The sequence below is a fragment of the Osmerus mordax genome, chromosome 8 (genome assembly GCF_038355195.1).
Source record: "Osmerus mordax isolate fOsmMor3 chromosome 8, fOsmMor3.pri, whole genome shotgun sequence".
Lineage (NCBI taxonomy): Eukaryota > Metazoa > Chordata > Actinopteri > Osmeriformes > Osmeridae > Osmerus > Osmerus mordax.
In genome coordinates, this window is record NC_090057.1 from 18,111,287 (window position 1) to 18,128,466 (window position 17,180).

The following is a 17,180-nucleotide window of genomic DNA, read 5'->3' on the forward strand; positions in this document are numbered from 1 at the left end:
GCCTTTTAAAATGTAATTGACGTCATACACATTGTACGGCCTGAGATACTGCTTGACGGCAAGCTCTGGTTACTTCCACTTTTCTCTCGAGGCATCGACAACACAGCTGACAGGTTGGGCTCTCCCTGTCAATACACATGCTAGAAAGAGTTTTGGTTTGCTAATGTTGTTGCTAATGTTGCTAATACTCTGACATTCTGGTTCTGCTTCGGATGCCATCAAGCGGGATCTCTGGTCGTAGTCAGTCCTTCACTAACCAATCAACATTCATTAGCAGAATGCTAGCGTGTTATGGGCAACAACGACTTGCCCTGTAAGAAATCGAAAGGACATAAGTACTCGTTCATTCAACTTTCGACCTGTAATCCATGTTGAACATGCAAAAAGTACAATCAAATCTGAGATTTCTCAACGACAATCAGGTGAAAGAGACAAATTTAGCCGTTTAGCTCCATAGACTCCCATTCATTCTGCACTCGACCGCGATCACTCCCAGGGGAACTCTGGTGGAACTGCAACAAAATTAGGTACAATGGGGCTTAATAGGGAGTGGCCAGGCTCTCTTTAAACAGGCTCTCGTTGGTCTAAAAGGGGGTATGTATCGATAGTAGAAACCTTGATCATCAACGCTGCTATTGGCTGCTCACATAAGTCTATGGCTGCTCACCGTGGCCAAAATGAGCGCCCTGTTTTTTCCGCAACAGAGCAACAGCTTGCTCGAAGGTTACTCTGAATTTGAAGAATTTATCAGAATGCCAGGGAACACCTCAAAGTCTGCAAAATCCAAGAAAGAGGGCTGGCAAAAAGTAGCAGACCAAATTAAATGTAGAGGAGTGACGCGTTTTATCGCTTATTATAGAAAGCTAGGCCTATGTTTTTTTTATTTTCATACTTTCATATTTTCATTTATCATCTTTAATGTCATATGATGTGGATGTGGTTTCAACAAATTTATCATGTAAATGACACCCTCACAAAAAAACGATAGGCTATCCTCTCAAAAAGTACAGGCTAGCATTATATCGCGCTGTGCTTAAGGAGCCTATCTATCACGCAATGAACAATTAATTCGGTTTCATGTTAAATTCTGCTAATTATTCTTGCACCTTCTGCAACAAGTTCCTGTAGTAAAAACGGACAAGACATGTCTGTGACAGACTTCCTGTATCACCTCTGCTTGTAAAGCCTCAATCTAATCGCGTTTACATAAAATAAACCTGCTCCCGAGCAGGTTTAAGCTTACGGACCTGTTGCTATGACAGCAAGTCCAGGATGAGCTTCGAAGAACCGAACAATCCAAGATAATCACAAATCGTCAACAATCAAATCCAGCTAAGTTAGCGACGTACGGAGAACGAGCCCCTGATCGACACTCCAAGTGTATTATACCTGGGAGAAGTCCGTCTTTTGCAGCCGACATGCGCAGTTGAGCATTCTTGACAGTGGTGTGACGTAGGGTGATAATTGGTCTATATATCCATAGACGCCCCATTGTCTATGGGGGGTGGATAGGTATGGGGGGAGATTAGTGTATGGGAGGTGATTTATGGGGGGTGATTAGTGCCCTCACACACTCGGACAACATACACTGCGTACTAGTTTTGCCCACAATGTGCTTGTCGTCTCAGCCTTTTTATCATTGGTTCTCAATGGGGGTGATGGCGGCGACGTAGTACGTGAGGGAACTTTGATAGCGGCGACGTATATGGCGACGTTATCTTTGTAAACGTTACATTAGTGCGTGACGTGTAGGCCTATGGGGTATGGGGGGTGATTAGTGTATGGGGGGTGATTAGTGCCCTCACACACTCGTCAACATACACTGCGTACTAGCTTTGCCCACAATGTGCGTGTCGTCTCAGCCTTTTTATCATTGGTTCTCAATGGGGGTGATGGCGGCGACGTAGTACGTGAGGGAACTTTGATAGCGGCGACGTATATGGCGACGTTATCTTTGTAAACGTTACATTAGTGCGTGTGACGTGTAGCCCGTCTGACAATCATGGAGGCCGCTACGCCAAGCGTCTGCAATGATGGACGCCCCTACGCCAAGCGTCTGCAATGATGGACGCCGCTACGCCAAGCGTCTGACAATCACGGACGCCGCTACGCCAAGCGTCTGCAATCACGGACGCCGCTACGCCAAGCGTCTGACATTATGTGGTAAGTTAGCTATGCTATTATGTGGTAAGTTAGCTATAACCGGTCTCAAGTTGGCAACTGTATGCTAAGTGGCTAGCTAGCTATCAATGGGAGAAAAACCTGAAAGTACATGATCAAGTGTGGCTATTTCAGCTAGCTAGTGTTGGGCTGTATTTGCAGACCTGAATTAGACTCCGAAATGACCATAGAAAATTGTGTTGTGTGTAAATATAGTTTGAAGCAAGTTTTCATGTCATGTTTGGTATCAATTTCGTATTTTATACATCACATGATAGTAATCAACAGTAATGTTTTCAGTGTTTTAAAATGTAGATAGCCTAGAGTTTTTTCATGCAGAGGCCCAAAATGTGTTTACATATTCTCTTGTCTTGCAAAGGCATATTTGGCTTACTGCAGCCAAGTACCGGTGATTGACCATTTGAATTTGTATGTGTCAGGCAATTGTTTCTTCATATAGCCGGCGTCGCTATTTTAGTATGCAGGATGGGTTTACAAAAGGAGAAGCTAAACCAATCACTGAGTTTGATTAGCCTCCTATACTTGCTCAGGTTAGGTGCGCTATGTTTATTTGCATTTAAAATACCTTTGTTAATGTTTGCTCTGAAGGTAGCGTTTGTTTCTGTATTGATTTTGTTACATTGTCATAATGTATTGATTATCTTACTATTTTGATAATAAACTATGTTTTTGCATTTAAAGTTACTTGTCCTTGTGCCTGCTTTCAATGTTTGGACAATATTATTTGCTGGAGTCCTAAGTCACTATCAAGAGAGAGCCTTTTTATGTGTCCCTGACAAACAAGAGGTGAATATGAGTTGTATGTGCTGGTTTTAAAATGTAATACCATTTCATGTACTAAATGTACATTTTACTAAATGTAAAAGTTAGTGAGGATGAGGATGACTCAGTCCATGCCAAACTTCTTCAGTCTCCTCAGGAAGAACAGGTGTTTCCGGGCAGCTTTAACTACCGTGTGAGCAGACCAGGTGAGATCATTGCTGATGTTCACCCCGAGGAACCTGACGCAGCTGACCTGCTTGCAGCTGACCTGAAGCAGCATGCTCCTCCTCCTGCCGCCTCCTACAGTCCACAATAATCTCCTTAGTCTTGCTGACATTGAAATTGTCCTGGCACCATGATGTCAGGGTATCAACCTCCTCTCTGTAGGTTGACTCGTCACTGTCAGAGATGAGGCCCACAATGGTAGTGTCGTCAGCAAACTTAACGAGCAGGTTGGAACTGTGCGTTGCAAGGAGAGCAGGATAGGGCTGAGCACACAGCCCTGGAGGGTGCCTGTGTTGGTGATCAATGTGGATGAGGTGCGGCCACTGATTCTCACCACCTGTGGCCTCCCCGTCAGGAAGTTGAAGATGCACTTGCAAAGGGAGGTGCTTAGTCCCAGGTCCACAAGCTTGGAGACGAGTCTGGAGGGGATGATGGTGAATGCTGAGCTGTAGTCAATGTACAGCATCCTCACATACATATTCTTTTATCCAGGTGGGAGAGAGCGGTGTGCATAGTCAGGGTGATGGCATCGTCTGTAGACCTGTTGGACCGGTATACAAACTGCATAGGGTCCAGGGTGGGAAACAGCGATGAGCAAATTAATGTTTTGACTAGCCGCTTGAGGCACTTCATGATGACAGAGGTCAGTGCTATCGGGCAATAGTCGTTCATGCAGGTGACCTTGGTGTTTTTGGGCACAGGGACGATGGTGGTCCTCTTGAAGCAAGTGGGGAGTACAGACAGGCTGAGGGAGAGGTTAAAGATGTCTCAGCTAAATATAAAAAGGTTAAAATCAGACTATTATTGTTATTAACAATTGTTATTGTTGATTTATTTGTTGTTACTTTTAGAACATACAATAATAGCATTTATAGGCCTACAATTACTTAAATGTGTAGGCATCATTATTTGAATACAAAAAACTGAAACAAGTCAGGAGTGGTTATAGTTGTTTGATTCAATATTGAAGAATTACATGAATTAGAATATTTGGGTTTGGGTATTGTGTGCCGTGTTATATGGGTCTTGATCTGGTCTGGGTCCCCAGGAGGTATAGATGTACATTCATAGAATGGTCATATTTTAATGGAAAATTCATGAGTCATAAGCCTCTTAGACATTGTATTCATTGATATTAGCAGACACTTATACAAAGTGACATACAAATATGGGGTTTAGTGCTAGTTGGCACAGCAAGTAAACTAACAATTTAGTGTAATTGAGAAGGATATATCGATACACATTTGTACTTTTCTCCAAACTATCATATTCGATAACACAGGCAAACTGACAACTTCGATTGGGGACTGGGATGTGAGGAAAGGCAAAAACCAATGACAGCTAGCCTGCCTAGCCAGCCAGTTGCACAGTTTGCTGAAGGCTTTTAAAATTATTGTTACAAAGTAAAAACGAATGGGTGAAACTTCTTTGTTAGTTACAACTTTTAATTGACAAAATTGACAACAGATGTAAAAAAAAACTTGACTTTAATCGAAGGATCGCCTTACATGGTCACTTCCGGTCTCACGAGATGATAATACCGATATGGCATAATGGTGAGCTAGCTGCTTATCTTCCTAGCTATCCACATAATGTCAGACGCTTGGCGTAGCGGCGTCCGTGATTGCAGACGCTTGGCGTAGCGGCGTCCGTGATTGTCAGGCGTAGCGACGGTTGTATGTTGTTCTGGTGTGTGAGGGCAATAATCATCCCCCATACATAACGGGCTACACGTCACACGCACTAATGTAACGTTTACAAAGATAACGTCGCCATATACGTCGCCGCTATCAAAGTTCCCTCACGTACTACGTCGCCACGTCGCCGCCATCACCCCCATTGAGAACCAATGATAAAAAGGCTGAGACGACACGCACATTGTGGGCAAAGCTAGTACGCAGTGTATGTTGTTCGAGTGTGTGAGGGCACAAATCACCCCCCATACTGGAGTAGGGCACTAATCACCCCCCATAGCCGTAAGGTTTTTTTATACTTTCGAACATGCGTCGCCGCGACGTCGCCGCCGGTAGAAGTTCCTTACATATGGAACGCCGATTGTGCCAAAACGTTTGAATTCTCGTTCGTGTACAGACGTTACATTTTAACGTCTGTACACGGCCATTTTTTACGTCTGTACACGTTTTGACGTCTGTACACGTTTGGACCATCTATGCTTCCATGCTATAGACAAGTTTACGCGCCAAATCCCAGGGGGCCGCCATAACTCTACACAAATGCCATAACTCTACCCAGTCAAAGGAATAAACACACAGGAACATCATGAACATTCAATGGTCTTGCCAGTTATCCTGGCAAAACATGTAGCATAATGTTCTTTATTTATTGCCAGGACACGGTCCAAGTAGCCTAGACATACATAACATTGAAAGCTAATTCGTTTGGAATTTCTAGGCTATTGATGTTACATGTTGATGTTCAGCCTATTCAATTTAACAACTTCAGAAGGACAAGACAGGCAGTACACTGTTATCCTTATTTAAGTGGCTTGTCACTGCCTGAAGTGCCTACTTATCTATCTATTCTTCCTATGAACCCGGTTATGACAGCTTTAAACATTTACATTTAGTCATTTAGCAGACGCTCTTATCCAGAGCGACTTACAGTAAGTACAGGGACATTCCCCCGAGGCAAGCAGGATGAAGTGCCTTGCCCAAGGACACAACGTCAGTTGGCATGACCGGGAATCGAACTGGGAACCTTCGGATTACTAGCCCGACTCCCTCACCGCTCAGCCACCTGACTCCCTAACCCTAACTGGTTGGCTACACACCTCATGCCGGGCTTTTACAGATGTGTGTATTGGCACTTTGAAAGGTTTGAATTATTATATCCACATATCAATGTATAATTATTAAATCCACTGCAACAATAGGACAAAGGAACACCAACAAAATGTGAATAGCCTACAAACAATAAGCATACTACTGTAGTATAACTAACAGGCTAGAGGCGATTCTAGGTTTTAAAACTGGTGGTCGTAGCACTCTATCCACTTGATCAGGTGCTTTCTCGAGTGTTTGCAACCAACTACCGCACACGTCGTTCCCGAACCACTTTTCTTCATGTTGTAAATTGTATATCCTCTTTGTCACTGCGATATCAGTGCTTTGTCGGCACAACGGAGCTAGCTAGCAAAACAAACCCAGCCCGCCAGAACGGAAGTGGATTGCATCGAAGGGAGGAGTTTAGGAGGTAGAGCGGAAACGGCTCAAAAACTTGTCTATTGGTTGGGACCAACATAGCCACCCCCCATTTTGACCTAGTGTCTGCGCTAGGCTGTACGTAGTTCTACTGTGATCATGTGGGCTCTTTCGTAGCTATTATTTAGTATTTGGGACAGTCCATTTGTGTGGGGAAGAAAAATTGTGCGGTTTATCCTGTATCACACTTCAGTCCAGTAGGTGGCGATGATGCACCTATACCTTGTTTGCTAACCGCCATTAATAGAACCAAAGAAGAAGACGAACACGTTGTGTGTGACTTTGAATTCTGGTGGAGGCAAATAGCAGAAAATGAGACCACAAACTTTCGGAACTTTAGAAGCATGTACCCGACATTTGTCTTCAGATGACCAGGATTCTATACAGACTGTAGGGATGGGCGAACGATGCCTTGTGAAGCTTTGGTGGTTTCTTCCGGATTGTGCCGGCCCAAAGAGCCGAACTATCGGCGCATTGAAAATGAACAGCGTCATATAGAAGCCGTTTAAATTGGCTGAATGAGGTGTAGTGGTTGTCTCCGACGGTAGACTACCCTACGTTATTTAATATTTTAATTAAGGCTACATGTGTTTAACCAGCTACACCACCGAAAAAGCCGTTACTTATCGATGCGGGTGGACGGAATTTATACGATACGGTTTTTATATCAATTAAACTAGATTACACAGATTTTTTCTTATTCTTAACATTTGTGATATGTAGGCCTATTGTGAACTATGGGACTTTATTTTTACTAATTATTATTACTGTTGACAATGTTGACGAATCATCAACATTTGTTTTCTGTGCACTGTATAGACCTACCTAGTCCTATCATGTTACGTTTCATTTCAATAAAATAACACAACACTCAAGTGCACGGATTTATAATTATTACAATACGGATTTGGCTAAATAATAATGACTGATGGAAGAAACTCGAGCGATGCCTGGTGCTGCTTCTCTGGCAATGTGAGATTTGTCTTTAACAAGAAGCAGTGGCTTCGTTCCTTCTATGGCTCTGGTTCAGGAGCCGAGTGCACCAGCTGGGCGTAAAAAAGTTGGTCTTAACTCCTACGTCGGTCTTAGTTACGTCCGACTTTGTGATTTGAATTTACACCGAGTGCACCAAGCTTGACAGGCCACGGTCGTAGCTACGCCTGGTTTTAAGATGCGCGTCCTTGTGAAAATGCGAAAGCGTCGATCGTTGCCAAGCAACACATTTAAGAGCCTATCCAAAGCGCACTTAGCTAGCCTATCTCCCTTCAAAACTATGGAGGACTAAAAGTGCCACAATGAATTAAATAAATACACCATTAAATAAATAAATACACCATTAAATATTTACTTAAATGTGTCATGAATTAATTAAAATACCAATTAATTTAATGTAAAATACATATAATTATTTCACTATTTAAGTATTTCATGCTACATTTCATGCTACATTTCACAACGAGTTGTGTTGCAGTGCTTCATTAATTGTGTTATCTGTGAAACTCGCCTATCAAAGTCAGTGGGTGGGGCTAGCGCGAATCTAGTTTGATCCATTGCGTTGGTCTGAAGTAGAGTGCCTGGATAGAGACGATGGAGGATCTTCATGAACTTTCTAGGGAGTTGGTGAGAGACATTTTAGACTTAGCTGACGATGTGGAAGCAGGACCTGCTGACCCAGAGCATGTAGCGAGTAAAGCAGAGGAACTTCTTGAAGTTATTGGGTGTGCTCACGCCTTCGGCGAGCACAACCATTGTTCTCTCACATATATATTATTGTTTATTTTCGCCCCCCTAAGGATCAGTCAATATTTGGACTACATAGACAACGCCTGTGTCAAAATGATGTCTTTGTCTCGATTGCGTTGCTTGTATTTTTATTTACGTTCCGTTGCACGGTTTAGGAGGTTACAATGTTTGTGTGGCAAAAAGTGCCTTTAGTCAACGAAGGGTAATCAGTGCTAGCTACGTCACCACCTCAGCACACGTTAGCAACGACGCATGGATTGATGTGCTGTTGCACAGCGAGTATCGTATCGTGCCGTGGTGTACTACTACTAGCAGCATACATGTACATTTAAGCAAATCAAGACTTGCATGTACAGTAAGTAATGTCACATTAAAGAATGTATTTAAACTCAAGCTTGTGTGGTGCGTCGCTGGCTTCAGTGCCACAGCCTAAACTTTATGTCAAAAGAAACGCAATGGATCAGACTAGATTCGACTAGCCCCACCCACTGACTTTGATGGGCGAGTTTGACAGATAACACAATTAATGAAGCACTGCAACACAACTCGTTGTGAAATGTAGCATGAAATGTAGCATGAAATACTTAAATAGTGAAATAATTATATATGTATTTTACATTAAATGAATTGGTATTTTAATTAATTCATGACACATTTAAGAACACATTTATGTATGTAATGTCTATTTTAATTAATTAATGACACATTTAAGTAATTATTTAATGGTGTATTTATTTATTTAATGGTGTATTTATTTATTTAATGGTGTATTTATTTAATTCATTGTGGCACTTTTAGTCCTCCATACAAAACAAGCCATGGATTTAAAAAAGAAAGAAAAGGAAAATACATTTTACTGATAGAGAAATTAGAAAACTTCTAGAGTTGTTTACTCTGAATAGAAGCGTGCTCACGGGGAAATTTAATAATATCAACACAAACAAACAGAAACAATCAGCTTGGAAATCGATCACCAATAAAATTAACAGTGGATTTGTGCGATAACGAACAACTTTTTCTCGCCTTAATGTCCTTTCCATATGTTGCCTATAAACAAGACGCGCTGCATGTGCGATCAAACTGTTGTACATTATAATTACCATGGATATTAGTCCGATTTTCCAACTTACGCCTGCTCCCCACTAGGCGTAAAATGTACACCCAGGTGCAGCACATAAAGGGCTTAAGTCTAACTGGTGCACTAGTCGTAACTTTGTTAGTCGTAACTTTCAGTTCTACGTCGGACGTAGCGTTACACCCAGGCGTACGCCCAGCTGGTGCACTCGGCTCCTGACTTCTCATCAACACACTTAGTGCTAACTAACTCTTAAATAATGAGCAACTTCAAATTTACGCCGCTAAACTAAACCTTATAAGACTTTGAATATTGCGTTACTGAATGCGGTTATGTTACTGAAGCCAGCAATCTTAAACAGTTGTTTAACAAGCTTTGTTGTAGTTAACCTACCACTCGTCATCACACTTGTAGTGCTAGCTAACTCTTTAATAATGAGCAAGCTCAAATTAACGCTGTTAAACTAGACCTTATAAGGCTTTGAATATTGCGTTACTGAATGCGGTTATGTTACTGAAGCCAGCATCTCAAAGACTTGTTTAACAAGCTTTGTTGTAGTTAGCCTACCACTAATATATTTTGTCATGCTAACAGGTTGGAGATCATGGCGACGAGCGTTCGCTGGAGCAGAGGGCGACTGCTTCAATCTGAAGTGGTTGATGAAATGCTTTTGCTCAGCGAGTTAATTCGGGAAGCCAACGATCAGCAACAACAACGTGGTAATGTACTCGTCATATTTAAACATGATCTGAAGAAGCAAGATTAAAAACATGATGCCTCTAACATTTCTCTTGAACTGCAGTTGCTCCTGGTTTCACCGTACCTCGAATGGGAGGACAGACTGGAATCAGAAGAATCAGAATGGGATTTATTCGCCATGAAAGTTTGCACAGACAAGGAATTTGCTTTGGCTGGAAGGTGCATACAATAAATATAGGGACCTAAAATTTAAACATGTGGACTATCTATACTAAGGGTACATAAACTCGCAGTACTAAGTGGAATTAGAATTAAATAAAATATACAATAAAATAAAATATAAGTTGCCGTAGAGGAAGGCCGGTTTACCAAATCGCCCAAGAGCAGTTGCAGATGTTGTTGTCCTAACTTCTCTGCTAAACAGATTGCGGAGATCATGGGTGTCTCAAGAAGAACAGTGAACCGACGGTTAAGGTATGTGTCAATTGAAGGACTAGTTCAGGAGAGATCTAAATAATGTCACCCCTTTCTCACTGAGCCATACACAATTTTTCTTTTCTTTACAAAGCACATGAAACACTTCAGAATGACCCTTTCTATACATTTCATAAAGAAATTGATATACTGTGATAGCTAGAACTCTTTCATATCCCATATCTTTGGAGAAAAAAACTGTCATGCGCATGTACCACATAGCTGCCTTGTCACTGTTCCTTAAACACATTGTTTTGTTCAGAGTTACTATAAGGGATGAATGTAAAAAATGTATCTAAGTTCTAATATGTATACATTGTCTTCCATAGACAGTACATACAATTTCTCTTTTAGAGGTCGCTACACAGACCAGATGATGCACTTGATCTGAAGGTGCTGCTATTCGGAGTATGTCCCACAGGCTTCGGAGGAGAACATATCGAGTGGCAGGGTCAAATTCGCTGTGGCATCTTGATGGCAACCACAAGCTCATAAAGTAGCTTGTTTTACTGGGATTCGTTAATTTGCCCTAACTGTCCCTAGCAAATGACAAGCTGATTTTATCAGAATCAGAATGGGATTTATTCGCCATGAAAGTTTGCACAGACAAGGAATTTGCTTTGGCAGGAAGGTGCATACAATAAACATATACCTAAAATTTAAATACGTGGACTATCTATACTAAGGGTACATAAACTAGCAGTACTAAGTGGGATAGAATTAAATATACAATAAAATAAAATATAAGTTGCTGTAAATTACAATATAAAAATACAAAAATACAAATATTACAAAAAATACAAATCTACAAGATACCATTATTGTAATGCAGTGCAAAAAGCAGTGTGTTTTAAGCAAGAAGTCATTAGAGTCAGTGTGGTCCCTTGGCCTTATTGAAGAGGCCAACAGCGGAAGGGAAGAAACTGTTTTTGTGGCGTGAGGTATTGGTCCTGATGGACCGCAGCCTTCTGCCGGAGGGGAGTGACTGAAACAGGGAGTGACCAGGGTGGGAGGAGTCGGCCACAATCTTCCTCGCTCGCCTCAGGGTCCTCGAGGTGTGCAGGTCCTCGAGGTGTGCAGGTCCTCGAGGGTAGGCAGATTGCAGCCAATCACCTTCTCAGCAGTGCGGATGATACGCTGCAGTCTGCTCTTGTCCTTGGCAGTGGCAGCAGCATACCAGACGGTGATGGAGGAGGTGAGGATGGACTCAATGATGGCTGAGTAGAAGTGCACCATCATTGTCTTTGGCAGGTTGAACTTCTTCAGCTGCCGACGGAAGTACATCCTCTGTTGTGCTTCCTTGATGAGGGAGCTGATGTTCAGTTCCCACTTGAGGTCCTGGGAGAGGATAGTGCCCAGGAAGCGGAAGGACTCCACAGTGTTGACTGGGGAGTCACACAGGGGGATGGGGGTGAGTGGGGCTGTGTTCCTCCTGAAGTCCACAACCATCTCCACTGTCTTAAGAGCATTGAGCTCTAAGTTGTTCTGGCTGCACCAGGTCACCAGGTTGGCCGCTTCCCACCTATAATCAGACTCGTCTCCACCAGAGATGAGCCCAATAAGGGTGGTGTCGTCCGCAAACTTCAGGAGTTTGACGGACGGATGACTGGAGGTGCAACGGTTGGTGTACAGGGAGAAGAGCAGAGTAGAAAGGACGCAGCCCTGAGGTGATCCGGTGCTGATGGACCGGGAGTCAGAGACTTGTGTTCCCAGCTTAACGCACTGCTTCCTGTCAGACAGGAAGTCTGTGATCCACCTGCAGGTGGAATCAGGCACGTTCAGCTGGGAGAGCTTGTCCTGAAGCAGGGCGGGGATGATGGTATTGAAGGCAGAGCTGAAGTCCACAAACAGGATCCTGGCATAGGATGCTGGGGAGTCCAGGTGCTGTAGGGTGAAGTGGAGGGCCATGTTAACTGCATCGTCCACAGATCTGTTGGCTCTGTAGGCAAACTGCAGGGGGTCCAGTAGAGGGTCAGTGATGGATTTAAGGTGTGCCAGCACCAGGCGCTCGAAAGACTTCATTACCACAGAGGTCAGGGCGACGGGTCTGTAGTCATTATGTCCTGTTGGCCTTGGCTTTTTGGGCACAGGGATGATGGTGGAGGACTTGAGACAGGCTGGCACATGGCATGTCTCAAGGGAGGTGTTAAAGATGTAGGTAAACACCGGAGACAGCTGGTCAGCGCAGTGCTTCAGGGTGGCTGGAGAGACAGAGTCCGGCCCAGCTGCTTTGCGGGGATTCTGCCTCTTGAAAAGTCTGTTAACTTCACCCTCCTGAATGGAGAGAGTCGTCACTGTAGAGGGGGGGAGGTGGGAGGCCTCCTGGGTGGGAAGGGGTAGTTCAGAACTGTCCAATTGTCTTTCAAATCTGCAGTAGAACTCATTCAGGTCGTTGGCCAGGCGGGAGTCGTTAGTGGAGTGGGGGGCTCTGGGCTTGTAGTTGGTAATCTGCCTGAGCCCTCTCCAGACAGAAGCAGAGTCGTTTGCAGAGAATTGTTGTTTTAGTCTCTCTGAGTACAGTCGTTTAGCCTCCCTCACCGCCTTGCTAAACCTGTTCTTCGACTCCTTGAAACTGTCTTTGTCCCCACTCCTAAACGCGGCCTCTTTCTCTGACCTCAACCTTCTGAGTTTAGCTGTAAACCAGGGTTTGTCGTTGTTGTAGCTTACCCTGGTGCGTGTTGGTATACAGCAGTCCTCACAGAAGCTGATGTATGATGTCACAGCCTCTGTGAGCTCATCCAGACTATTGGTAGCAGTCGTGAACATGTCCCAGTCAGTGCAGTCCAAGCACGCCCGCAGATCCTCCATAGCTTCACTGGTCCACTGTTTTGATGTCCTCACAGCAGGCTTACAGCACTTTAGCTTCTGCCTGTATGCAGGAATCAGGTGGACCATGGCGTGGTCAGAGTGACCCAGTGCTGCTCGGGGGACCGCATGGTATGCTTTGCTGATTGTAGAGTAGCAGTGATCCAAGGTGTTTCCTTCTCTGGTAGGGCATTTGATGAATTGTCTATATTTTGGGAGTTCTTGAGTGAGATTGCCTTTGTTAAAGTCGCCTAGCACAATAACCAAGGAATCCGGATTTTCATGCTCCACACTCAGTATCTGGCTGGCGAGCACACGTTGAGCCTCGTTGACGCTAGCCTGCGGAGGCATGTAGACGCCAACCAGAATGAATGATGCAAACTCTCGTGGCGAGTAAAAAGATCTACAGTTAATAAAAAATGATTCCAGATCAGGAGAACAGTGCTGCAGAATCACTGTCACATCTTCACACCAGCCACTGTTAATGTAAAAACAAATACCACCGCCTTTCGTTTTGCCAGAGAGCACAGGGTCACGATCCGCTCTCAGCAGTTTGAAACCTGCTAGCTGTAGCGCAGAGTCTGGGATCAGTTCACTCAGCCATGTCTCCGTAAAGCACAAAACGGAAGATGAATGGAAGTCTCTGTTTTTCCACACCAGTAGCTGAAGTTCATCCAGTTTGTTGCTCAGTGAACGCACGTTGGAGAGAAATATCCCCGGTAACGCTGTGCGTGCCCCACGCCGACGGAGTCGCACCAGAGCACCGGCTCGTTTGCCTCTCCTACGGCGTTTCGCTGCTAGGACAAAGCCGAGGGTGGCTTTGACTATAATTCCCACTAATTCTGCCGCTGGAAGCAGAAAAGTGGGAAATAAATCCACAGGAGTTGTAGTCCTGATGTTTAGAAGTACTTCTCTAGTTAGAGAACCCCGGAAATCTTGGCAGAACACTGAATTAACAGACAAAACAAGACAAAAAAGAGCGCACCTAATGACCGAGGCAGCCATCATCGGCGCCATCTTGGATTTCTTTTTGAGTTTTGAATTTAAAATAAGATTTTCAGCTTCACATGAATGCAATAGAGGTTAGGACTTTTCTTTCTGTTAAACGCCCAACATGTTGCACAGAAATGTATACAAATCATTTTAGCTGCATTCAAGCCATTCATATTTTTTTTGTTATTTATAAAATAAGATGTGCAAGTGAAATCTTTTATTTTCCCTTCCTTCATCTCTTAGGTGGAGGATTGTAATCCATGGAGGAATCGATGGGTTCAGCCGACTGGTGGTTTTCCTGAAGGCTTCTAACAACAACAGAAGTGACATTGTAATGGACCTGTTTTCGGAAGCAGTCGCCCAGTTTGGTGTCCCATCCAGAGTCAGATGTGACTATGGAGGGGAAAACAACGCCATTTGTCTCTTCATGGATGTCTTCCGAAGATCAACCCGAGGGAGCATAATCAATGCATTGAAAGACTGTGGGGCGATGTCTGGAGAGGCGTGACAAAAAAAAACAAGGTCCTACGTAGTGTGGTCAGGTCTGTTGAGTTTATCATCGACAGGAAGTTCCCAGCCCTACAGGACACCTACCACACACGATGCCTCAGGAAAGCAGGCAGGATTCTAAAAGACTGCTACCACCCATCTTTCAGTCTCTACCCCGCTGCCTTCTGAACAACAGTTTCTATCCAAGGGCCAGCAGGCTTCTGAATGAACATTTAAATGGACTTTTCTCACTAGCCACCTTACATTGATGCATTTCTCACTAGTCACTTTACACACTGTCACTTTCAGCTACTGGTTGCACTATCAGCAATATTACACTAACTGTACTTGTCTTAGGTTAGTATAGGTCTAAGGTTAGTATAGGTCATTATCTGTATTAGAGGTCTAAAATATTGTATACTATTTTGTATATTTAGGAGGTTTATAATTTATTATCATTTTTCTTTTAGCTTATCATAGATGTAATCTATCTATCTAAGTACTTATTATGTTATGCCAGGTTGCTTTGCATTGTCTTGTCCCAAAAATGTCAGTGCCCAGTCTGACGTGTTCTGTGTACCTGACAATAAGACTTGAAACGGATGTTTACCACTCCTTGTTTACATATCTATATAGAAAATGAAGGAATCATTATTGCCAACAACGAAAGGCATCTTTGGGCTCTTCACTTCGTTTACCAGCCTAGTATAAAACGTGACCTGAGGACTGCCAGATACATGTCACCATATCATTTTTGTGCAAGGCTGTCTGACACAACGGTTGCAACATCACACTGGTATCCAAGGTATATTTGGAGCAGCCAGTTCCAGGGGGTGGCTGACCAGGGGGCGGTTGCACTTGCCTTTGACTGGCTACAAAGAGTTGTGGTTCCCCTAAACCAATTTCAACCAAGTGACGAACAGTTGGAACACCTCAGGCTACACACAAAACCTTTGGGTGGAGATAGAGACAGTTTGGGAACTGATCAGGTCCTCAATGTCAAGTCTTAAATACAGTGCACACACATAATTTAACTGTTGTAATCACATTGTCAATAGGCCTGGACTGAGTAAGCAGTCTCAATCACATCAATGTAATAAAGATGAGCAGACCAAATACAATTTTGTGTGTTTAATGTTATTGCATTATGTAACTGAAAATAGGATACATGTAGGACAAACAATATTCAGCCCTCCCAACGGATCAGCAGATCACATACATAACAAATTCTAAGATGAGTATCACGCCTTTGAAATCCATACATTTAAACAGAACAAAACACGTGTTCATGTAAAATAAAATTAATTTATGACTACATTTAGCCCTCCCCAAACTGATCCGCAGAACCTATTCTAACCTATTCCAAGCTACACCTTTTAAAGTTGTCATAAGTCTGGCCCACAGGTAAGTATAGCACCAGCGCGCATGTGTTTGCCTTTGGGAACCTGGCCAGTCCATCTTCTGGGTAGAGAAAGGCGAGCTCTGGCTGTACCGGAAATATGTAATATATACATGTTATAATCATAATAATAATAATTAAGCCTCTATAGTGCGTCGACTAATTAATTCCTAGTCAAGTCAATATATTTTACTGTAGCCTTGTTTTGTGGGGTGTTCGGCCTCCGACATAAAAACAAAAAAAAAGCAGAGAACTGATGTTTAAATATACAGTGCATTATGTACACTGCATAATATACTAACCCCCTTGGGTTAGAATATATTTCATAAACAACGTGTTGAACTTTATGTATAAATATATGTGACTGTAGCCTACACATAAGCCTACAATTTGTTTTTCTAGTCAACTAGACAAGCATTTCATGGCAAACTATTCAGTGTCATTCATTTTACGAAAATGATGCACCTCGACTGGGGAACAGGGATGAATGCAACCATAGCCTATAATGACTCCAAGCACAGAGCATGCAAGGAGATGAGGCAATGCAACATAGCGGCATGGAGATTAAATCTGATCACATTTGTTACATACTGTATTTGTTCTTACAGCCAATATGGCCCAGTTTCCCAGACATGGATTAAGCCTAGGCATTTTTCTCTTACTTTTGGACTAGGACCACAGGTTTAATCCATGTCTGGGAAACTGGGCCATTAATAATGTGCGCTCCTTGCTCAGGTTTAATTAATGGCACTCTGTTCCTTGCTCCAATAATTTACAACTCCGTTCAAACATGCTCTGATTAATGCTGGGTACACACCACAAGATAATCGGGCTGTTAGTCCTATTTTAGTCGCGGTCCCAGTTGATAGTGCACATTTTCCTCTGCAGGAGGATGACGGGGTTATATCGCCTGATGACAGTCTGTTGAAAGGTCGGCTGAAAAACTCTGAGACACTGCGTGATCTGGAGTCTGTTTGGTCACCTGTCTGAGGAGAGGGGTGCTGAGCTGTCTGCTGTTGTTAATGGCTATCCTTCTTTATTTGGTGATACACCTAGTAGAACACACTTGATGGAGCATGACATTGATGTGGGCGAGCCACAGCCAATCCGTCAG

At 43.3% G+C, this 17,180-nt stretch overlaps 1 protein-coding gene across 2 annotated transcripts; it reads left to right on the plus strand.

Annotated features, from left to right (window-relative positions):
* Nucleotides 1-9,769: 9,769 nt before the first annotated feature.
* On the plus strand, nt 9,770-14,789 carry LOC136948035 (uncharacterized). Of its 2 annotated transcripts, XM_067242294.1 has the most exons (5): nt 9,770-9,926; nt 10,010-10,125; nt 10,331-10,380; nt 10,802-10,876; nt 14,422-14,789. In XM_067242294.1, exons 1-5 carry the CDS (start codon nt 9,812-9,814, stop codon nt 14,684-14,686), a joined length of 621 nt encoding a protein of 206 aa, XP_067098395.1. In that variant the 5' UTR covers nt 9,770-9,811; the 3' UTR covers nt 14,687-14,789. The 2 variants fall into 2 exon arrangements, with proteins under 2 accessions (XP_067098395.1, XP_067098396.1); XM_067242295.1 differs by lacking the exon at nt 10,802-10,876.
* Nucleotides 14,790-17,180: the final 2,391 nt, after the last annotated feature.